Source organism: Schistocerca serialis, chromosome 1 (assembly GCF_023864345.2).
Source record: "Schistocerca serialis cubense isolate TAMUIC-IGC-003099 chromosome 1, iqSchSeri2.2, whole genome shotgun sequence".
NCBI lineage: Eukaryota > Metazoa > Arthropoda > Insecta > Orthoptera > Acrididae > Schistocerca > Schistocerca serialis.
The window spans coordinates 553,650,574-553,672,968 of record NC_064638.1 but is presented as its reverse complement, the minus strand read 5'-3'; the positions used below and the strand labels follow the sequence as shown (position 1 = coordinate 553,672,968).

Below are 22,395 nucleotides of genomic sequence, written 5' to 3'. Positions count from 1 at the left end.
TCTAGGCAATCTTTAAAATTAAAACTGTCGTCTTTAATATGTGGATCACTACACAGTTTTTCTAGAAGTAGAACGTCAGTTTACAAAGTCTGTATGCCTATATTTATGATACTGTTCACTCTATTACAGGGATATCTGAGGTAACTGTTTTACCTATTGTGCAATTGAGCTCATCAGAGCCATCCCAGCAGTCTATTACACCATCACACTTCTTCCTTGTTGGAAGGCAGGATGTACTATTCCCACAATGAAAGTTCGACTCTAGATTGCATTCTGAAAGAAGAAAACAATCATTACTCTTTGCTCACTTTTGTCACATTAAAAGAGAAGCATATTTCAATAATTTTATAGAGTATATTATGCGATTTTTATCGGTGAGTGTTTATATTTTATTACCTGTCTGTTATTAACAAGTGTAAACCTAATCAAAACAAATATTTCTCAATTTTATGATGCTGCAAATTTGACACAGGATCTGCTGAGTGTTTAGTGTCTGATTTAAAGCTATCCAAAATTTACAGTTATGAACATGACTATACAGGTATTTTGGACCAATGGTGTCATATTTTGTACTTCTTATGTATTAGTACTCAACGGTGTGATAGTGACATAATATGCATTCTTGTCTGTGGATCCACTTCTCGTTTAATTTGCTTCTTACACCATTTTTCCCAAACTTCAGCATTATATTTTATCTGTCTGTGGTAAGATTTTATGGGACCAAACTGCTGAGGTTATCGGTCCCTAATCTTAAACACTACTTAATCTAACTTAAACTAACTTACGCTAAGGACAACACACACTCATGCTCGAGGGAGGACTAGAACCTCTGATGGAGGGAGCCACATGGACCATGACAAGACGCCTCAGAATGCGCAGCTACCCTGCGCACTTCTTTAGCATTATAAAATCATAGGCACCTTGCAGTAAATGATTTTCTTTTTGTAAAGTCCAGTCTTCAACAATGAACAATTTTTTGACTGAAGACTTTTCTCTCCAGTGTCTCTGAACCACATTTCTACTACTTCATCTAACTCTGACATAATAGAAATAATGTAAGAAGCAAATTACATTTTATGGTGTGCACACAAGAAAGCATCAGTATTGTAAGTGAAGGAGTTGTTTTTCTGATCTTTATTTTTTTACATATATAAACATGTAATTTTGGAGTGCTGCAATCATGTCCAGTCTGGACGACAGAGGGTATACTCTGTGAAAAATAAAAACCATTGCAAATTGCACATGGAATTCATACTGCATTATGAAAGCTATTCATCAAGATGACTACGTCAAGTTCCATCTTTGACAGCATATCAATTTATAGCATTTTTCATTTGCTACTAGAAGTCATTATTTACTCCTTAAATACTTTTCTGTAACAAATACTTATAATCTCTGTGTTACAGAGAAAACTGTCTACCTGAACTGATACAGTGTATGATATGTGTAACTGATTATGACTAACTCATATTCTCTCAGAGCAACTGGTGAAGTTAATAGTTAAGTGTCTCCCTCCCCTCCATGAAAACCATTTTGGAGAGTCACATCACTGGACTTGAATTTAGTGAACTGTTGTCATATCTTTCATACATCCTCAGTAATAATAATAACTTCCTGTCAGATTAAAACTGTGTGCTAGACTGGGACTTGAATCTGGAATGTAGGAGATGAGGTAATTGTGGAAGTAAAGCTGAGAGACAATGTGAGTGATGCTTAGATAGCTCAGTCAGTAGAGCATTTCCCCATGAAAGGCTAAGGCTCCAGGTTGAAGTCCTGATTCAGCAAACAGCAACATTAGAGGAAAGAAATGGAAAGTATATTAGCAAAATAGGGTGTAGTAAAAAGAAACCAGTATTTCATATGTTCTTATTTGATATACATTTATGACCTGCAAGGGGATACCTGATTTTATAATTATTTTGCTTTTGTCAATTCCATGTTAAGCATTTATTTGCTGTCTCTTAGAATTTTATTTTCAGTAAAAGTGAGCAAGTAAATGAAGCTGCACATTTGAATCCTTCAGGCACACACACCAGATCTTATAAGAAGCACATTATCAACTCTGGTGAAAAGAGCAATATGCAAAAGACAGAATAAGAAAGGAAACATGTTTGCATCTTTTAAGCTGAGACCATTTTAGGATAGGAAATGACTGCTTCCAGTTGTTGCCTGACAACTTTGTTGAAGCAATTTCTGAAATATTATCTTCTGAAATTCATACACATTTGGGATATACACTGCCTCCAGGCAGAAAGTACAAAGGGCTATAAAAAATCGTTTTTTGAGGTGGACAGCTTCCATGAAAAGTTTCCTTGTACTGATCTCTGGGTTTAGGCAACAGTACGGCAAGCATGGCATTCTGTCTGAAAGATACAGAATGCATGACATAATCAGGATATGAAGACAGCAAACTGTTCTAGATGTCTCCACTTATTAACTGATTATAGTAACAGAATTCATCTTAAGTTATTCCCAAATTATTTGATTGGAATTAACTCTTACAAACATTTCCCTGTCTATCAAATTAAAGCACCACTTTATAGTCACTGTTTCAAAGGCAGTGATATAAATTAGTGTGGAAAAGATGCTATGAAACATTTATTTCATGATGTAAGTGCAGATGTCATATTAGGCCACAGAGATATGACTCCTTTGTTTCTAGATAATAGCAAATATATGTATATGAAGATGGTATCTATTCTTTCGGACATGTCAGAAAGAACAAATACCATTGGTAAACATGCAGCTCATTAGAAATGAAATTACAATGAAATGAATACCCCCAGCTGCATACAGTCATTGATATAAGTCAACAGGGACAGTTGAAAATGTGTGCCCCAACCGGGACTCGAACCCAGGAACTCCTGCTTACATGGCATACACTCTAACCATCTGAGCCACAGAGGACACAGAGCATAGAGCAACTGCAGGGACTTACCTCTGGCATGCCTCTCGTGAGACTCACATTCCCAACTTATTGTCCCACACTATATTCATAGTGCCCCTGCCCATTATACTCATTACTCGCAGCTTTTTTGCCGATTCCCATAAGAGTTCGGACACTGTTTGTGCATCCACACAGAAGAAGATGGTCAAACGGCCGGTGAGCCATATATATAAGAGGGAAACATTCCACATGGGAAAAATATATCTAAAAACAAAGATGCTGTAACTTACCAAACGAAAGTGTTGGTATGTTGATAGAGACAATAAACACACAAACACACACACAAATTTCAAGCTTTCCTGATGAAGCAACTTTGGGTTGCGAAAGCTTGAAATTTGTGTGTGTGTTTGTGTGTTTATTGTTTCTATCAATGTACCAATGCTTTCGTTTGGTAAAGTTGCAGCACCTTTGTTTAGAGAGAGAGAGAGAGAGAGAGAGAGAGAGAGAGAGAGAGAGAAATCGGTCATAATCTATTTTTCATACCTTTAAGTGATAAGGGTGGTCCACGGCAAAATTTTTTTTCTTATATTTTGGAGAAAACTTTTTATTTTTATTTTTTTATGATGTGGCATTAAAAAATACACACAACCCTAAAGTTTCACCCTTCTACCACCCACCCCTATTTTTAATAGCAATTTTAGTAATTTAATAATTTTATTTTCAGCCCTGCTTGATAACTGATCAATTATCACTTGACCAGTTATCCCCACCTCCCCGCCAAGTGTCTATCAGTGATAGTCTTTCACTATTCGATAGATAGGTAATTGAAGAAAACATACCAAAAGCAACGACTCGAATATACCTCTTAGAATCGACGTAACTGTACTGAGAAGTTTAACTAGGTAGCACGCCTCATTCGCCAAACCGACATTTAGGCCTAGTGCACAAGCATTGATTTTCATCATATTGAAATATATCATACAATAAAATTCTTTTAGTGGAACAAAGAAGTTCCTGTGCTCTCCTTTTTTGCTCTAAAAGAATTTAATCGTATAATATTTTTACGTACGATAAAAATCGATGCGTAAGTGCTTGGCCTCATTCATAACGCTGGTAAACATGTTTTGACGTGAAATTGCTGCTATGTTTGTATGCTCATGGACGCGCGTGTATCAGCCGCAATTGTTAAATCCGCGCGATCTATCATAGAAATGCTAGAACTAACAGTGGCCAATACTGCCGGACTTCCCCCCAAGTCTTTTCTCACTCCATACACAGTTTTTGGCCATTATTATTGTTTGTGTCATGAGCTCCCACCAACAATGGCTATTGTGTTACATGTATACATTGTGTTACACACATACATTATTCTTATAGACTATAGATAATTTATATGGCAAAACAACGTTTGCCGGGTGAGCTGTAACATATAAAGATTTTTCAGAGGTGGAACGAAGTTCGTCAGGTATAGCTAGTCTATATATATAAAAGGCTCACCGGCCTTTTGACCACCTTCTTCTGTGTGGATGCACAAACAGTGCCTGAACTCTTACAGAAATCGGCAAAAAAGCCGCGAGTAATGAGTACAATGGGCAGGGGCACTATGAATATAGTGCAGGACAGTAAGTTGGGAATGTGGGTCTCATGGGAGGTGTGCCAGAGGTAAGTCCCTGCAGTTGCACTATCCTCTGTGTCCTTGGTGGCTCAGATGGATAGAGCATCTGCCATGTAAGCAGGAGATCCTGCATACGAGTCCCGGTCAGGGCACACATTTTCAACTATCCCCATTGACTTATATCAACGCCTGTATGCAGCTAGGGATATTCATTTCATTGTAATTGCAAATATATGTTTAAAACAGGTATATTTTCAGAAAAGATCTTGTGTATCCTACTCAAAATAAAACAAGAGCACTAGGTACAAACTATATCATATTGAGAATAATGTAACAGCATGGTAAACAAATTCCACAATAATTTGTGTCAGCTAAAAAACAACTATGTCCCAGTCACAGTGATATATTCATTAGATTGCAAAAGTTACAAAATTTTAGTAGATCATTTTAACTGCAGTACAGTACTGAATAAAAATGGTCAACAAAAGGCATAATAAATGAGAAAATACTCACCACAATCATATTCATCTGTGTGATCATAACAATTCATATGACCATCACATCTCTTCACTTCAGGAATACACAGTTGATTTGCACATTGCCATTCACTTGGCAAGCAGAAAGAATCATCAATGCACCTAGAAACAAGGTTTTTGTGTAAGACAGGTAATCTTACAAGTTCGTAGGAGAATTTTGGACCTAGGAAACCATCCATTTATGCTGTCATTTAAAGTGTTACTGGCACATATGTAATTTATCTATCTTCAAGGGTAATACATACTAAAGAAGATCAAGCTTCAAAATTTATTTTTATATTTACTTTAGTCCTATTATACATAACAAATTTTAAAATAATTAAGACAGAAAGTATAATTATCCTTCCAAACAAAGTGCAAGGTGAGTTATCAAGCAATTCCTCCCTCTTGAGCTTCCAAAATTTCTTGCTCACTCAAGAGACATGATGTACTTGTAGCATAATTACAGCAAACTGTGAAACCTAACGAGGGAACCTCCCCATCGCACCCCGCTCAGATTTAGTTATAAGTTGGCACAGTGGATAGGCCTTGAAAAACTGAACACAGATCAATTGAGAAAACAGGAAGAAGTTGTGTGCAACTGTGAAAAAAATAAGCAAAATATACAAACTGAGTAGTTTATGGGAAGATATGCAACATCAAGGAGACTGGTAACGCAGGAGCGCCGTGGTCTCGTGGTAACGTTAGCAGCTGCCAAACGAAAGGTCCTTGGTTCAAATCTTCCCTTGAATGAAAAAGTTTAATTTTTTATTTTCAGTTTATGTGACGAAACTCTTATGTTTTCATCACTTTTTTGGGAGTGATTATCACATCCCAAGAAAACCTAAATCGGGCAAGGTAGAAGAATCTTTTTACCCATTCGCCAAGTGTACAAGTTAGGTGGGTCGACAACATATTCCTGTCATGTGACGCACATGCCGTCACTAGTGTCGTATAGAATATATCAGATGTGTTTTCCTGTGGAGGAATCGGTTGACCTATGACCTTGCGATCAAATGTTTTCGGTTCCCATTGGAGAGGCACGTCCTTTCGTCTACTAATCGCACGGTTTTGCGATGCGGTCGCAAAACACAGACACTAAACTTATTACAGTGAACAGAGATGTCAATGAACGAACGGACAGATAATAACTATGCAAAAATAAAGAAAGTATAATTTTCAGTCGAGGGAAGACTTGAACCAAGGACCTCTCGTTCTGCAGCTGCTCACGCTACCACGGGACCACGGCACTCCTGAGTTCACTTCGTCCTTGATGTTGCTTATGTGGTCCATGGACTACTCAGTTTGTATATTTTGCTTATTCTTTCACAGTTCCACACAACTTCTTCCTGATTTCTCAATTGATCTGTGTTCAGTTTATCAAGGCCTATCCACTGTGCCAACTTATAACTAAATCTGAGGGGGGTGCGATGGGGAGGTTCCCTTGTAAGGAGTACATATGAGCAAACCAAGTTGACACTCAATGCCGTGGCTGATGGTAGGAACTATAAATGGGAAACGCCTTTATGGTGACTGCCACCAATCATTGCACCAAGTGTCAACTTAGTTTGCGAGTATAGTACATGGACAAAATTATGTCAATGCAATCATTCTGGTTCCAACATTTGGTACAGCAGCTGTTATGTTCACTAATGTTTCTTTCAAAATAATTCTAGAAACTGATAGCAGAAAGCAGCACTAGTCAATCGATGGACAGCAAGACATCTGTACATTATTCTCATATACAAGTCCAGTTTCTGAGTGATAGATGGCTCACATGTTGAGTAAATTGTACCCGACCAACACTTGAATGCAGTCTTTTTAATACAAAGTTGCGGCCCGAGCTACGATTGGGTTTGGTCTATAAAGTGTTAAAGCTTGGTTACATGGAATGTTGGCATCTTACTGGCTGCCTGAGTCTATGGAGACGATTGCCCAAAACAGGAAGTGGCATAAAGAGCTTGCTGTCATGTGCCCTTACCAGCACCAGCACCACCACCACCACCACCACCACCACCACCACCACCACCACCAATATTCTCAAATTAAGATAGACACATTATGTGGGGGAGTTACTTATATTAAGTGTATTATTCCTGTGATTTTTCTTCATTTTTCACAAATTTTAGGCGGTTGTGAATGCTATATTTCATAAAATGATAAATATATTTGAGGTAAAAATGAAAAATCCAACCAAGCAGTCTAGAAAAATTATAAGGTGTTCTCCCTAAACCCAATGCCATTCTCCATTGCCCTCCTAACCTATGCAGCATCATCACATTCTCAGCCAATTAGTCCTCCCCAGGGGTCCCTACCACTGAAATTGCTCCCACTATAAAATCTGCTCCAGGCACTCATCTATTACCTCACTTTCAGCTTATTATGAAGCATTGTAGAGGTTAAAATCTTTCAACCAGTGACAAACTTATATGCCTACCTCAGGGGTACATACAGTGTTCACATGGTTCATGTTTCATGTAAATACTGTATTGCATAAGTGACAACCTTTTCTTGCTGATGATTTAATTGTCGTTAATTTGTCTGGTTGACATGACTTGAATGTTAACTTATCACATAAGGGCTTCTTTTTGCATGCATCTTCCCTTGGAGATGTTTAATTGTCAGTCTCAATGATCGGCCAATCAAAACATTCATCTGTCACATGTATAAGGGCATTAAAAAAGAAGAGAGATGGAGGCATAATTACAGAAACTAGTACCTATATGTTAGAAGTATTGACCCCAGTTTTTGAGACACTTGTCCCACTGTGACACAAGGTGGTGAATGGCTGCCTCATAAAATTCCCGTGCCTGCGATGTTAACCAGTTTCACACATACAGCTGGACGTCGTCATCCGAGGTGAATTGTTTGCCTCTCAGAGCCTTTTTAAGGGGACCAAAATGGCATAATCACAGGAAGAGAAATCTGGACTGTATGGAAGGAGGCTGAGAACCTCCCATTTGAATTTCCGCAGGAGTGCCACAACTGTGTTAACCATATGAGGCTTTGCATTGTTGTGGAGCAGAATGGCCCCACTGGCGAGATTGCCTGGTCATTTTGATTTGATCACTTGGTGAAGGGTGGTCAAGGTTTGCGAGTAATGCTGGGCACTCACTGCTGTCCCATGATGCCGGAAGTGAGTCAGAAGGGGGCCATCTTGGTCAAAGAAGTACGTGAGCATAACCTTTCCTGCACTCTTGTGGATGGCCTTGGCATATTTTGGTGCTGGTGACCCTGGATGCTTCCACTAGAGACTTTGTTGTTTTGATTCTGATTCAAAGTGATGACACCGTGACTCATCTCCAGCCACCACTCCTACCAGGAACACATTCCCTTCCTGAGCATAATGCTGCAGATGACCAAGACAATGGGCCATTCAACTTGCTTCCTGGTGTGGTTGAAGACTGTGGGGCACCCACTGGGCACACACTTGGTGCATGTGCAGTCATTCCTTCTTGATAGTGTGAACACTTCCAACGCTCAATCCCACCATGATGGGTATAGCTCTCACTGTCATTCAGCGGTCCTGCGTAATGAGTGCATCCACCAGCTGGATAATGTCATCAATAATACAGTGTGGTGCTCCAGAACGTGTGTCATCAGCTAATGACACTCGTCCCTCCCTGAAGCACTTGTGCCATGCCTTGACCCTTGCAAGGGACAAGCAGAGTTCGCAGTAGACTTGTGACATTTGTCGATGAGTGTCCTTCCCTCCTGCTCCTTCCTAACAAGACCTCTTTGCTCTTGCATTGATGCCTCCATGTCACTGTTTCCAATGTGACTGGCAGCATTGAACGATTGATGCATGCTGCTGCTGCTAACTCTGTATAGTCATGTGACGTGCACGCGTGCCCTCTAGCAACGGACTGTGAACTTCCACACTCTGGTAGGAACGACACCTCATTACACATGCCACAATATTACACTCCTGTCACTGGTTGGAACATTCCAGACTCCAGCTCATTTCTTTTTGAATGCCCCTTATCGAACACATGTTAAATTAATGGTGCACATTCACAAGTTTGCAGTAGGGCAGTTGAGTTCAATTTGACTTTAAAAGTACCGGTATGAGTGGCAACTAAATTTTTAAGCCAACATTAGGAAATGGCAGGTTTGTAAGATGAACCACATGGAATTTCATTACAATTAATACAGTGGGTGGTGCAGCAGTCTGATGACATGCCGTTGTTGTAAATAGAGCACAGAACCTTGGAGCATATGTTTCTATGTTGCTTATGGGTTCTAGTCTGATGTAAGAAGCAGGTACCTGAAGGCATCGATGTCCAACTTGTAGCACACCTCTGTGCCCAGCTGACAGAGTCCACCACAACCAGTTGGGTCCGAGGGATCACTGGGTGTTCTGCATAGGGGCAGCGTCTCCGTGCCTAGGGCGACGCACACCTCTCCTGGCCGACACTCATCACAATGGCGAGCATCATTCCCAGCTGACAGGTCTGTGACAAAAGTACACTAAATTAACATCACTGTAGAGCACTTTTGGAAAAATTTTAGTTTATGACCCATCTAGTCATCAACACTTCAAAAAATCTGTACAGATAAGTGGCCAACAACAACCCAATAAATGATACAGTGTGTAAAGACAAATATTAAAATTTTTTTTTTTTTTTTAAGTTTATGACTGTTCATTGCATGGCACATATCTAACAGGTAGACCAATTCTGTCCATAACCAATCTAATGACAGCAAGAACATTTGCTGTGATGGGGTGTTGCAAGGCTTCAAGGTTCTGGACATTAAAGCTGTCCTCGAGTGTAATCCTGCAAGAAAAATTGCACAGTGTCAGTTCTGGTGCCCATAGTAGCCACAAGAGTTGTCACAACATGGCCTATCCAGTGACATGATGACATTTCATTCATGTAATCTCTTACACAATTGTGGAAATGTGGAGGAGTGCCATCTGGTTGGAAGATGAAATCCTCACTATCATTTTCAAGTTTGGGCATCATTCACAATGGCAGCATGCCAAGGTAGGTGATATGATTACTGATATTTCTTTCAATGAAGAAGAAGGGTCCATGGACTGTCTTGTTGGACATGACACAGAACATTGCAATACTGGATGTGTGGGACAGTTGCATATGTATACTGTCCCCCACAAACATGTAATGTTGACTTTACCTGAAAGATGAAGTTGTTTTTCATCACTGAAGATTAATTTGCTTGAAAGGTCATTTTCATACCAATGCAGAATTGCAGAAGAGTCAATTTGTCATCAGCAATACCATATCCATCACACGATCCACTGTCTGTCTGTCTGTCATGCTTGGATGGTCTAAGCATTTTGCATCACACAAAAAACCTCCCTCCCTGAATTTATTTTACCACATCAGTATGCTGTTGTAAATTGATTATGTCTTGTGAAACCTGACATGGAAAGCTCTTTGCACGCTCTCTACTGAGAGGCATTTGGCAAATTCTAGCACATGAACATTCACAACATTCCTGGAACTTGCTTTAAATGTTCAGCAACATAACATTTGCACTTCATAAAGCAAAATCATATGAGTAGCACAGATGCAAAAACCACTAATGGCATGATAAGGAAAACTGAGATAATCAAGAAAAACTCATCCCATCCAAACTATTAAAGGTAAAGACATCATTTCTTTTCTAAAAATAAGTAAAAAATAATTACACAAAATTAATGACTGAAATCTGCAGGTATCTTGTATGTGAAGTGAAATATTGACTTAGCAGTTTTTGCAACCAATTTGCAATTAGTGGTTTTGCAAATGTATCAGTCCAATTACAAAACAAACATTCAGTTGCAAAATTTGATATTTGGTGATATATTAGGAAAGACAGAAAGGTGAAATTTAATTATTGCGAGTATAAACAGAATACATTTTATTTCAAGGAGAAGTCTGAAAATTCTACAAAATTGGCATATAAAAATATGAAGGAGACATCATTTTACCAGGTACAACTGACTTACTTAACGTAAAAAAGAGAACAGACATGATTGCTCAACATCAGGTGCTTTTTTTTTTTTTAAGAAAAAAATACACCATCACATTTTTGACATCACAAGATATTGTAGAAAATAAAATAAGCTGCAAATTGCATCTTAGTAAAACATCAACAAAATTTTAGAAAGTAATAAAATTGGCCAAAAGTTGCAGCTTAGTTAACACAGCAACAAAAAGCTCTAGACCATGAAATCATTTGAAAACTGCTTTTAAGTGAAATTGACCCCAACACTGTCCATCAACTCAAAATCGCTTCCGTCATCTTTAGATGGTGACAACGGCAGGAGCGACTCTAGTAGCGCCTTCCCGCTCATCTAACACCTCAGTGTAGAATCTGAGTTTGTCGTTGGTCGCCAAACCTTCACCAGAGTGGAGCTCCAAAATCTTTTTGACAAATTTGAGTTTGCCTTCTGGAAGTTTTACATGATCTCTGACTGGTGTTGGGCCATTTCCTTAGCTGAAATTTTTTCCTCTCTTCAGGATGCTCTTCCTGTTTCCAGCTTCAAAATTGTAGAAGGGCTCTCCACAAACTAGACAAATCATTTTGTTGTTGATTTTTGTGTACATCAGTTTTTTGGCTTTTTGAATCTGGAAATGCCAGTCACCAGTAACTTTCACTAATCCTTCCATGTATGTCATAACAATTAGTTGTCAACACAGTACTCATTTCATAACATTGCTTTAACAATACTTCTCATGTTATTACCTTTCTGTTTTGGAAACATTACTTTTCCACTGACCAAGACGCCTCTTCCTTTTCTGTAAGCGGCATCCACTCTTGGTCTCATTCTGGTCATTTGCAAGTACAACGATGGATTCGACTTCTTGCAGTATTCGTCCTGTTTAAATTACTCCCATTTCATTTGCCATCATCTGCATTTAAACCATCCACAAAATCACTTGTTTTCTTCAAAACACTCATGCAGATACCTCAACAAACATCCTATTGACCAGCTGAACTGTGCTTCCCAGCACATATTTCAACAATGCAATGGCATTGAGAGCTCCATAGTTGTGTACGTGTTCACTACACTGGCAGCCAAACTAAATCTGGACAAGAAGAATATCCCTTTGAATTGTAACAAACTGAAAGGTGACTTTGAATGTGTAGATTGGTAGGTTTTATATCCTTGCAGCTGGACATAGCACGGCGCCCGCCATGTCTATTGAACTTTGCGGGTTTTGTAGATGTTTGACATTAAGTGAGCTGTGTGCCCAAAGACAATGCAGTCTGCAGCTTTTGCAACCAAACACAATTTTCTACAGCCAATTTCAATAGTTTACAGTACATTTTGCACCATGAAATCTATTCCATCACGTCGGCACTGAAAGAATCTATGTAGTATTGTGCTCAACTCAAAGTCGACAAAAAACCATTTAGTGGCTTGTGCATCTCGGCTACTCACATAGTATCATGTGACTATAATATCAATAGGTCACAGTTTGAATGTGTCAATTTATACAAATACCTAGGTATAACAATTTGTAGGGATATGAAATGGACTGACCACATTGACTCAGTTGTAGGTAAATCAAGTGGCAGACCTCAGTTTATTGGTAGAATACAAAGGAGACTGCATACAAAACCCTGTGTGACCCATCTTAGAATATTACTCAATGTGTGGCACCTATACCAAATACAACTGACAAGTGATACTGAATGGATGAAGGGAAGGGCAGCACAAATGTGCACAGGTTTATTGACCCACTGGAGAGTGTCAAAGATTCTGAAAGAACAGAACTGGCAGACACCTGAAGATAGACGCAAACTATGCCAGGAAAGCCCACTTAGAAAGCATTCAGACTAACTTAAAAGTGGTGAATCTGGGAGTATGTAACAGTTCCTACGCATGGCTCCCACAGGTATCGTGAAGACAAGATTACACTAATTACAGCACACACAGAAGCACTTTAGGAAATATTCTTCCAGCAATCCCTATGTAAACGGAATGGGATCATGCCCTTATAACTGGTACAATGGGGTGTACCCTCTGCCATTCAATCCACAGTCATTTATAGATTATATATGTTGAAATAGATACAAAATGCTGTCTCTGTCTGATTCACCATAATTTTCAAAGAGATAGAGGGGCTGGCCAGTACTTACCTCAGCTCAGTACAGCCGATAGATACACAAAACAGAACAGAAAATTTACATATCCTAGCTTTCAGAACTTTGTTCCTTCGTCAGGGAGAAGAGGGGGAAAAAGGGGAAGCAGCAGGGGAAATGTAAACAGGGAGGGTAGCAAATATGGAGGCATGGGTGTCAGAGGGAAGCCAAAGATATTGTACTGTAAGTACTGTGCCAGCTTCAAACCAAAGAGGATGCATACAGAAGTAAAGAGGTATATAGTATAGAGATAAACACATCTATGTAGGATAAAAAGATGCGTGAATGGCTAAAGAGGAGAAGACTGAAGAGTAAATAGGAGTGAGGTTGGTTAACGTAGGTTCAGTCTAGGGGGATGATGGGATGAAAGGACGTGTTTGAGTGGAAGTTCGCATCTCCACAGTTCCGAGGGACTGGTGTTGGGTGGGAGAATCGAAATGGCACATACGGTGTAGTAGGTTCCTAGGTTCCTAGAATTATGCTGGAGGGCATGCTCCGCTACTGGGTATTGGACATCTCCTAGGCGGACAGTTCGTCTGTGCCCATTCATGCGCTCAGCTAGTTTAGTTGTCGTCATACCTGATACAGCCTTTTACATTGGTATGACAACAACTAAACTGGCTACCCTGCATTTCATATTTATTTAGTTCCTAATTGACTTGCATTGCTGTATTCCTGGATTTCCCAAAACATTACTGTAGTTCGTTCTTGATCAAACCATTTTTAGTGAGCTTTAAAGGCATACCACCCTTCATCTATACTTCAGCATCCCACTTAAACTTCGCCACCTACCTTCCAAACTTTACAGAAGCTCTCCTGTGAACCTTGCAGAACTAACACTCCTGAAAGAAAGGATATTGAGGAGACATGGCTTAGCCACAGCCTGAGGGATGTTTCCAGAACGAGATTTTTCACTCTGCAGTGGAGTGTGTGGTGATATGAAACTTCCTGGCAGATTAAAACTGTGTGACGGACTGAGGGACCTTTGCCTTCGCGGGCACCCCATACCATCACACTGGGTGATACGCCAGTACGGCGATGACGAATACACGCTTCCGATGTGCGTTCACCGCGATGTCCCCAGACACGGATGCGATCATCATGATGCTGTAAACAGAATCTGGATTCATCCGAAAAAATGACGTTTTGCCATTCGTGCACCCAGGTTCGTCGTCGAGTACACCGTTCCACGCACTCCTGTCTGGCACCGCAATCACGATAGGCTACAATCCGACCTTTATCAAAGTCGGAAACGTGATGGTACGCATTTCTCCTCCTTACACGAGGCATCACAACAATGTTTCACCAGGCAACGGCGGTCAACTGCTGTTTGTGTATGAGAAATCGGTTGGAAACTTTCCTCATGTCAGCACGTTGTAGGTGTCGCCACCGGCGCCAAGCTTGTGTGGATGCACCGAAAAGCTAATCATTTGCATATCACAGCATCATCTTCCTGTCAGTTAAATTTCGCGTCTGTAGCACATCATCTTCGTGGTGTAGCAATTTTAATGGCCAGTAGTGTATACTCTACAAGCCATATTATGGAGTGTGATGGATGATTCTTTGAGTACCACTGTCACATTCCCCGTTTCCTATTCCAGTCACGAATGGTTTCCTAGAAGGACGACTGTTAAGAAACCTCTGTGTGAGCACAAGTATATATAATTTTACCTTCGAAGTCTTTTTGCCAGATATACGTATGAGGATCAATATAGCGTTTTTTTCCAACGTTTAAAGCTAGTCGACTTGCGCAGAACTTTTGAATAACTTTGACAAAAGTAGTTGTTGTTGTGGTCTTCAGTCCTGAGACTGGTTTGATGCAGCTCTCCATGCTACTCTATCCTGTGCAAGCTTCTTCATCTCCCAGTACCTCCTGCAGCCTACATCCTTCTGAATCTGCTTAGTGTATTCATCTCTTGGTCTCTCTCTACGATTTTTACCCTTCACGCTGCCCTCCAGTACTAAATTGGTGATCCCTTGATGCCTCAGAACATGTCCTACCAACCGATCCCTTCTTCTAGTCAAGTTGTGCCACAAACTCCTCTTCTCCCCACTACTATTCAATACCTCCTCATTAGTTATATGATCTACCCATCTAATCTTCAACATTCTTCTGTAGCACCACATTTCAAAACCTATTGTCTTCTTGTCTAAACTATTTATCGTCCACGTTTCACTTCCATACATGGCTACACCCCATACAAATACTTTCAGAAACGATTTCCTGACACTTAAATCTATACTCGATGTTAACAAATTTCTCTTCTTCAGAAATGCTTTCCTTGCCACTGCCAGTCTACATTTTATATCCTCTCTACTTCGACCATCATCATTTATTTTGCTCCGCAAATAGCGAAACTCCTTTACTACTTTAAGTGTCTCATCTCCTAACCTAATTCCCTCAGCATCACCCGACTTAATTCGACTACATTCTATTATCCTCGTTTTGCTTTTGTTGAGGTTCATCTTATACCCTCCTCTCAAAACACTGTCCATTCTGTTCAACTGCTCTTCCAAGTCCTTTGCTGTCTGACAGAATTACAATGTCATCGGCGAACTTCAAAGTTTTTATTTCTTCTCCATGGATTTTAATACCTACTCCAATTTTTTTTTCTTTTTTTTTCTTTTCTTTACTGCTTGCTCAATATACAGATTGAATAAAATCGGGGAGAGGCTACAGCCCTGTCTCACTCCCTTCCCAGCCACTGCTTCCCTTTCATGCCCCTCGACTCTTCTAACTGCCACCTGGTTTCTGTACAAATTGTAAATAGCCTTTCGTTCCCTGTATTTTACCCCTGCCACCTTCAGAATTTGAAAGAGAGTATTCTAGTCAACATTGTCAAAAGCTTTCTCTAAGTCTACAAATGCTAGGAACGTAGGTTAGCCTTTCCTTAATCTTTCTTCTAAGATTAGTCGTAAGGTCAGTATTGCCTCACGTGTTCCAACATTTCTACGGAATCCAAACTGATCTTCCCCGAGGTCAGCTTCTACCAGTTTTTCCATTCGTCTGTAAAGAATTCGTATTAGTATTTTGCAGCTGTGACTTATTAAACTGACGGTTCGGTAATTTTCACATCTATCAACACTTTCTTTGGGATTGGAATTATTATATTCTTCTTGAAGACTGATGGAATTTCGCCTGTCTACATCTACATCTACATCTACATCTACATCTACATCCACATCCATACTCCGCAAGACACCTGACGGTGTGTGGCGGAGGGTACCTTGAGTACCTCTATCGGTTCTCCCTTCTATTCAAGTCTCGTATTGTTCGTGGAAAGAAGGATTGTCGGTATGCCTCTGTGTGGGCTCTAATCTCTCTGATTTTATCCTCTTGGTCTCCTCGCAAGATATACGTAGGAGGGAGCAATATACTGCTTGACTCTTCGGTGAAGGTATGTTCTCGAAACTTTGACTAAAGCCCGTACCGAGCTACTGAGCATCTCTCCTGCAGAGTCTTCCACTGGAGTTTATCTATCATCTCCGTAACGCTTTCGCGATTACTAAATGATCCTGTAACGAAGCGCGCTGCTCTCCGTTGGATCTTCTCTACATCTTCTATTAACCCTATCTGGTACGGATCCCACACTGCTGAGCAGTATTCAAGCAGTGGGCGAACAAGCGTACTGTAACCTACTTCCTTTGTTTTCAGATTGCATTTCCTTAGGATTCTTCCAGTGAATCTCAGTCTGGCATCTGCTTTACCGACGATCAACATTATATGATCATTCCATTTTAAATCACTCCTAATGCGTACTCCCAGATAATTTATGGAATTAACTGCTTCCAGTTGCTGACCTGCTATTTTGTAGCTAAATGATAAAGGATCTATCTTTCTGTGTATTCGCAGCACATCACACTTGTCTACATTGAGATTCAATTGCCATTCCCTGCACCATGCGTCAATTCGCTGCAGATCCTCCTGCATTTCAGTACAATTTTCCATTGTTACAACCTCTCGATACACCACAGCATCATCCGCAAAAAGCCTCAGTGAACTTCCGACGTCATCCACAAGGTCATTTATGTATATTGTGAATAGCAACGGTCCTATGACACCCCCCTGCGGCACACCTAAATCACTCTTACTTCAGAAGACTTCTCTCCATTGAGAATGACATGCTGCGTCCTGTTATCTAGGAACTCCTCAATCCAATCACACAATTGGTCTGATAGTCCATATGCTCTTACTTCGTTCATTAAACGACTGTGGGGAACTGTATTGAATGCCTTGCGGAAGTCAAGAAACACAGCATCTACCTGCGAACCCGTGTCTATGGCCCTCTGAGTCTCGTGGACGAATAGCGCGAGCTGGGTTTCACATGACCGTCTTTATTGAAACCCATGCTGATTCCTACAGAGTAGATTTCTAGTCTCCAGAAATGTCATTATACTCTAACACAATACGTGTTCCAAAATTCTACAACTGGTCGACGTTACAGATATAGGTCTATAGTTCTGCACATCTGCTCGACGTCCCTTCTTGAAAACGGGGATGACCTGTGCCCTTTTCCAATCCTTTGGAACGCTACGCCCTTCTAGAGACCTACGGTACACCGCTGCAAGAAGGGGCAAGTTCCTTCGCGTATTCTGTGTAAAATCGAACTGGTATCCCATCAGGTCCAGAGGCCTTTCCTCTTTTGAGCGATTTTAATTGTTTCTCTATCCCTCTGTCGTCTATTTCGATATCTACCATTTTGTCATCTGTGCGACAATCTAGAGAAGGAACTACAGTGCAATCTTCCTCTGTGAAACAACTTTGGAAAAAGACATTTAGTATTTCGGCCTTTAGTCTGTCATCCTCTGTTTCAGTACCATTTTGGTCACAGAGAGTGTGGATATTTTGTTTTGATCCACCTACCGCTTTGACATAAGACCAAAATTTCTTAGGATTTTCTGCCAAGTCAGTACATAGAACTTTACTTTCGAATTCATTGAACGCCTCTCGCATAGCCCTCCTCACACTACATTTCACTTCGCTTAATTTTTGTTTGTCTGCAAGGCTTTGGCTATGTTTATGTTTGCTGTGAAGTTCCCTTTGCTTCCGCAGCAGTTTTCTAACTCGGTTGTTGTACCACGGTGGCTCTTTTCCATCTCTTACAAACTTGCTTGGCACATACTCATCTAACGCATTATGTACGACGGTTTTGAACTTTGTCCACTGATCCTCAACACTATCTGTACCCGAGACAAAACTTTTGTGTTGAGCCAACAGGTACTCTGAAAACTGCTTTTTGTCACTTTTTCTAAACAGAAAAATCTTCCTACCCTTTTTAATATTCCTACTTACGGCTGAAATCATCGATGCCGTAACCGCTTTATGATCGCCGATTCCATGTTCTGCGTTAACTTTTTCAAATAGTTCGGGTCTGTTTGTCACCAGAAGGTCTAATATGTTATCGCCACGAGTCGGTTCTCTGTTTAACTGCTCAAGGTAGTTTTCAGATAAAGCACTTTAAAAAATTTCGATGGATTCTTTGTCCCTGCCACCCGTTCTGAACGTCTGAGTCTCCCAGTCTATATCCGGCAAAGTAAAATCTCCACTCAGAACTATAACATGGTGGAGAAATCTACTCGAAATATTTTCCAAATTATCCTTCAGGTGCTCAGCCACAACAGCTGCTGAGCCAGGGGGCCTATAGAGACATCCAATTACCATGTCTGAGCCTGCTTTAACCATGACCTTCACCCAAATCATTTCACATGTCTGATCATGACAAAAGTATCATTTGCTGTTTTCTCATTTTTTTTTTTTTGCCTTAGCCCGGCTCCACAACAGTGCCCTTATCAAACGTGGGGGCTCACCCATGACGACGACCTCGTCGGGCGGCGGGGCCGGCTCCTCGAAGACGCTGGCGGCCATGACGGCGCGGCCCTCGGGCCCCGCCCCCGGGCAGTCGCGCGCCTCCAGGTCTCCGCCGCCTCCGGCCAGCAGGCAGGGCTCGATGTCCTCCAGAGGCGCGCCCGCCGCCGACAGGCACAGCCGGCTGCGGCTCTGCGAGCGCGACGGCGCGCTGGCGGGCGGGCAGTCGCTCCACTCCGACCACGCCGACCACTGCGGCTGCGGCGCCGGCGGCCGCTGCGCCTCCCCGTCCGTGGTCGTCTCCGGGGAGTCCTCCGACTCGCTCTCCGCTGCAAACACGAGCACACCTGGCGTCATTCTCGACCCCAGACACCCATTTAGGATGTACAGTCTCCTAGGATACCAAAGAAAAAAATCTGGAGGAGGATTTAACGTTCAGGGCAAGAAATAAAAATTTTGACACTGACGTTCTGTCGTAATGACAGTCGTCTTCGGTTCATTGGTAGTATTTTGCGAAGGTGTGGTTCATCTGTAAAGGAGACCGCTTATAAAACACTAATACGTTCTATTCTTGAGTACTGCTCGAGCGTTTGGGGTCCCTATCAGGTCGGATTGGGGGAGGACATAGAAGCAATTCACAGGCGGGCTGCTAGATTTGTTACTGGTAGGTTTGATCATCACGCTAGTGTTACGGAAATGCTTCAGGAACTCGGGTGGGAGTCTCTAGAGGAAAGGAGGCATTCTTTTCGTGAATCGCTACTGAGGAAATTTGGAGAACCAGCATTTGAGGCTGACTGCAGTACAATTTTACTGCCGCCAACTTACATTTCGCGGAAAGACCACAAAGATAAGATAAGAGAGATTAGGGCTCGTACAGAGGCACATAGGAAGTCATTGTTCCCTCGTTCTGTTTCGGAGTGGATCAGGGAGAGAAGATGCTAGTTGTGGTACGAGGTGCCCTCCACCATGCACAGTATGGTGGATTGCGGAGTATGTATGTACATGTAGATGTAGAGTGGATAGTATTATTCCTTAAGAGTCAAGTTTGCCAATATCGCTAGTAATTCTTTTTATTACAGTTGCCGGGTTCGGCAGATTTACACTGTTATCATCGGATTTTGTAACATTATTAGATGTACATGCTTTTTACAGCACTGAAAGTCTCATAGTGAGGTTGCGTCAATTTGTAGTATAAAGTGGCAGGGAAGACCAGCATGTCACGAGTAAAATATTATACAATTACAGCAAGGCATGTTTTGAATTGTGTAGTATTTTATTTGTGACACGCTGGTCTTCCCTGTCACTTTTCATTACAGATTGACGCACATCATTATGTGACTTTCAGTGCTGTAAAAAGCATGTACATCTAATAGCGTTACAAGATCCGATGGTGACAGCGTAGCTTTGTTGAAGCCGATAGTAGTAATAAAAAGAATAACTAGTGATCTTGGTAAACATGACTCTTCAAGAATAGTATCACTTTCAGATCGCCCCCCAACGATTGAAGCTATGCCACACATGTATTGAATGAATAGTGTATTGGAAAGAGGTTGTAATACGATTAACAGAAGTAAAACTATGATAGTGTAATGTAGTCCAGTTACGAGTAAATCAAGTGATGCTCATGGAATTAGATTAGGAAATGGGAGAAAGTGTAGAAGAGTTTCGCTATCGGAGCATCAAAATAACTGATCGTCGAGCTAAAGAGGATATAAAATGCTGACTGGCAATAGCAAGAAACGCCTTTTTGAAAAAGAGGAATTTGTTGACATCTAACATCAATTACAGTGATGGGTCTTTTTCATTTATTTATTTAAGATATTTATCTGGAGTTTAATCTTGTAGCGAAGGGAAAAGTGGGCAATAAGCAGTTCGGGCAAGAAGAGAAGAGACTAGAAACTTTTGAAATGTGGCGCTGCACAGGAATGCTGAAAAATAGATTGGCAGGTTGAGTAACTAATGAGGACGTACTCATCCGAATGTGGAAAAAAGGAATTTAGGGCACAACTTGTCTGTATGAAGATATCGGTTGTTAGTATACATCCTGGGGGCGTGATGAATCACGGATTTTGTGCTAGAGGGAAATTTAGAGGGTAAAAACTGTAGAGGGAGACCAATGGAGGTATACAGTAAACAGGTTCAAATTGATGTAGCTTGCAACAGTTTTCCGGAGATGCTGAGGCTTGCCCAAGATATAGTAGCGTAGAGAACTGCCCCAAACCAATCTTCTGACTGAAAACGAAGACGATAACAGCAACAACAGTACCGTTGTTTCAAACGGTGGCACGTTTCCTACAAGGGGAAAATTTTTGTGATATCTACTTCACAAATATACAATTTTAGAGCTATTTTAGAACTGGAAGTCAATAACACAGCATTTAACGTTTACTATATAATCCTACAAAATAAATTACTGAAATTCAAGTGTCATTCAAGTACAACACAATTTATAATATGGCTATAGTAAACAAAATGACAGCATTTCATAGAATTATTGACCGAATTTAAAAAATGTAAAATGCTGCCGTAATCTACACAATACGCGACAATCTTGCATTAAAGGTTCAACACACAAAGTATTAAAGTTAGAAACTGTTTGACTTGAGGCACTGTAACTCACTGTGCGCAAATTACTCACACTATATTCACCGAGTAATTCAGGATGAGAGCACTTACAGATTCTCAACTGACCTTATCATTCAGACATTTTCGAAACTCTTTCTTGCTCACACCCCCACCAAATAACTAAAGGGAAATAATTTATCACTCAGTAAAGAGTCATGCGGTTTTGGTTTGACTTTATCGTTAGTCTTTAGGTGAATGTCCACCGCTCGTGGTCTCATGGTAGCGTTCTCGCTTTCCGACCACGGAGCCCCACGTTCGATTCCCCGAGGGGTCAGGTATTTTCACCTGCCCCGAGATGACTGAGTGGGTGTTGTGTGTCGTCTTCATCATCGTTTATCCCCTTTACGGTCGGAGGAAGGCAACGGCAAACCACCTCCATTAGGACCTTGCCTAGTACGGCGGCGCGGGTCTCCCGCATCGTTTCCCTAAGTTCTGTCAAGAAGCATTGGGACTTGATTTCCATTTGGGATGCGCATCTTCAACCGTACGGGTTTCACATGCTTAACGTTAAATAATTAACACAGTAAACCCATTTATAACGTAATCAAAGATTTAAAGCTATTTAATACATGGGAGTTCGATTCTTTAAAGAACCATGATTGAGGTTACTGGTATTGTAACTATAAGCCAAAATACTTGTTAGGCAAATGCAAACTAACAAATGTAACAACCGATCAAATTTCACTTGTATTAACTTCAAATAAATTACTTTCCCAAACAGTCAGCCTTAAAATGAAACTTCATTTGTACGGAAGTTACTCATATCTCCATAAAAAAAAAAAAAAACACGGTGGTTGCTTGACCTTGTTATGATATCACGAGTCAATAAGTTGTCTATCGGTCGCTA

At 40.8% G+C, this 22,395-nt stretch overlaps 1 protein-coding gene across 1 annotated transcript in view; it reads right to left on the bottom strand.

Annotated features, from left to right (window-relative positions):
* The window catches only part of LOC126475337 (uncharacterized), an 802,694-nt gene that overhangs the window by 10,710 nt on the left and 769,589 nt on the right, over window positions 1–22,395 (bottom strand). The window contains exons 8-11 of the mRNA XM_050103141.1: window positions 18,926–19,252; window positions 9,285–9,471; window positions 5,016–5,140; window positions 154–273 (exon numbers count right to left, since the gene is read on the bottom strand). Coding sequence (XP_049959098.1) covers window positions 154–273; window positions 5,016–5,140; window positions 9,285–9,471; window positions 18,926–19,252 — 759 coding nt within the window. The remainder of the gene's footprint in view (window positions 1–153; window positions 274–5,015; window positions 5,141–9,284; window positions 9,472–18,925; window positions 19,253–22,395) is intronic.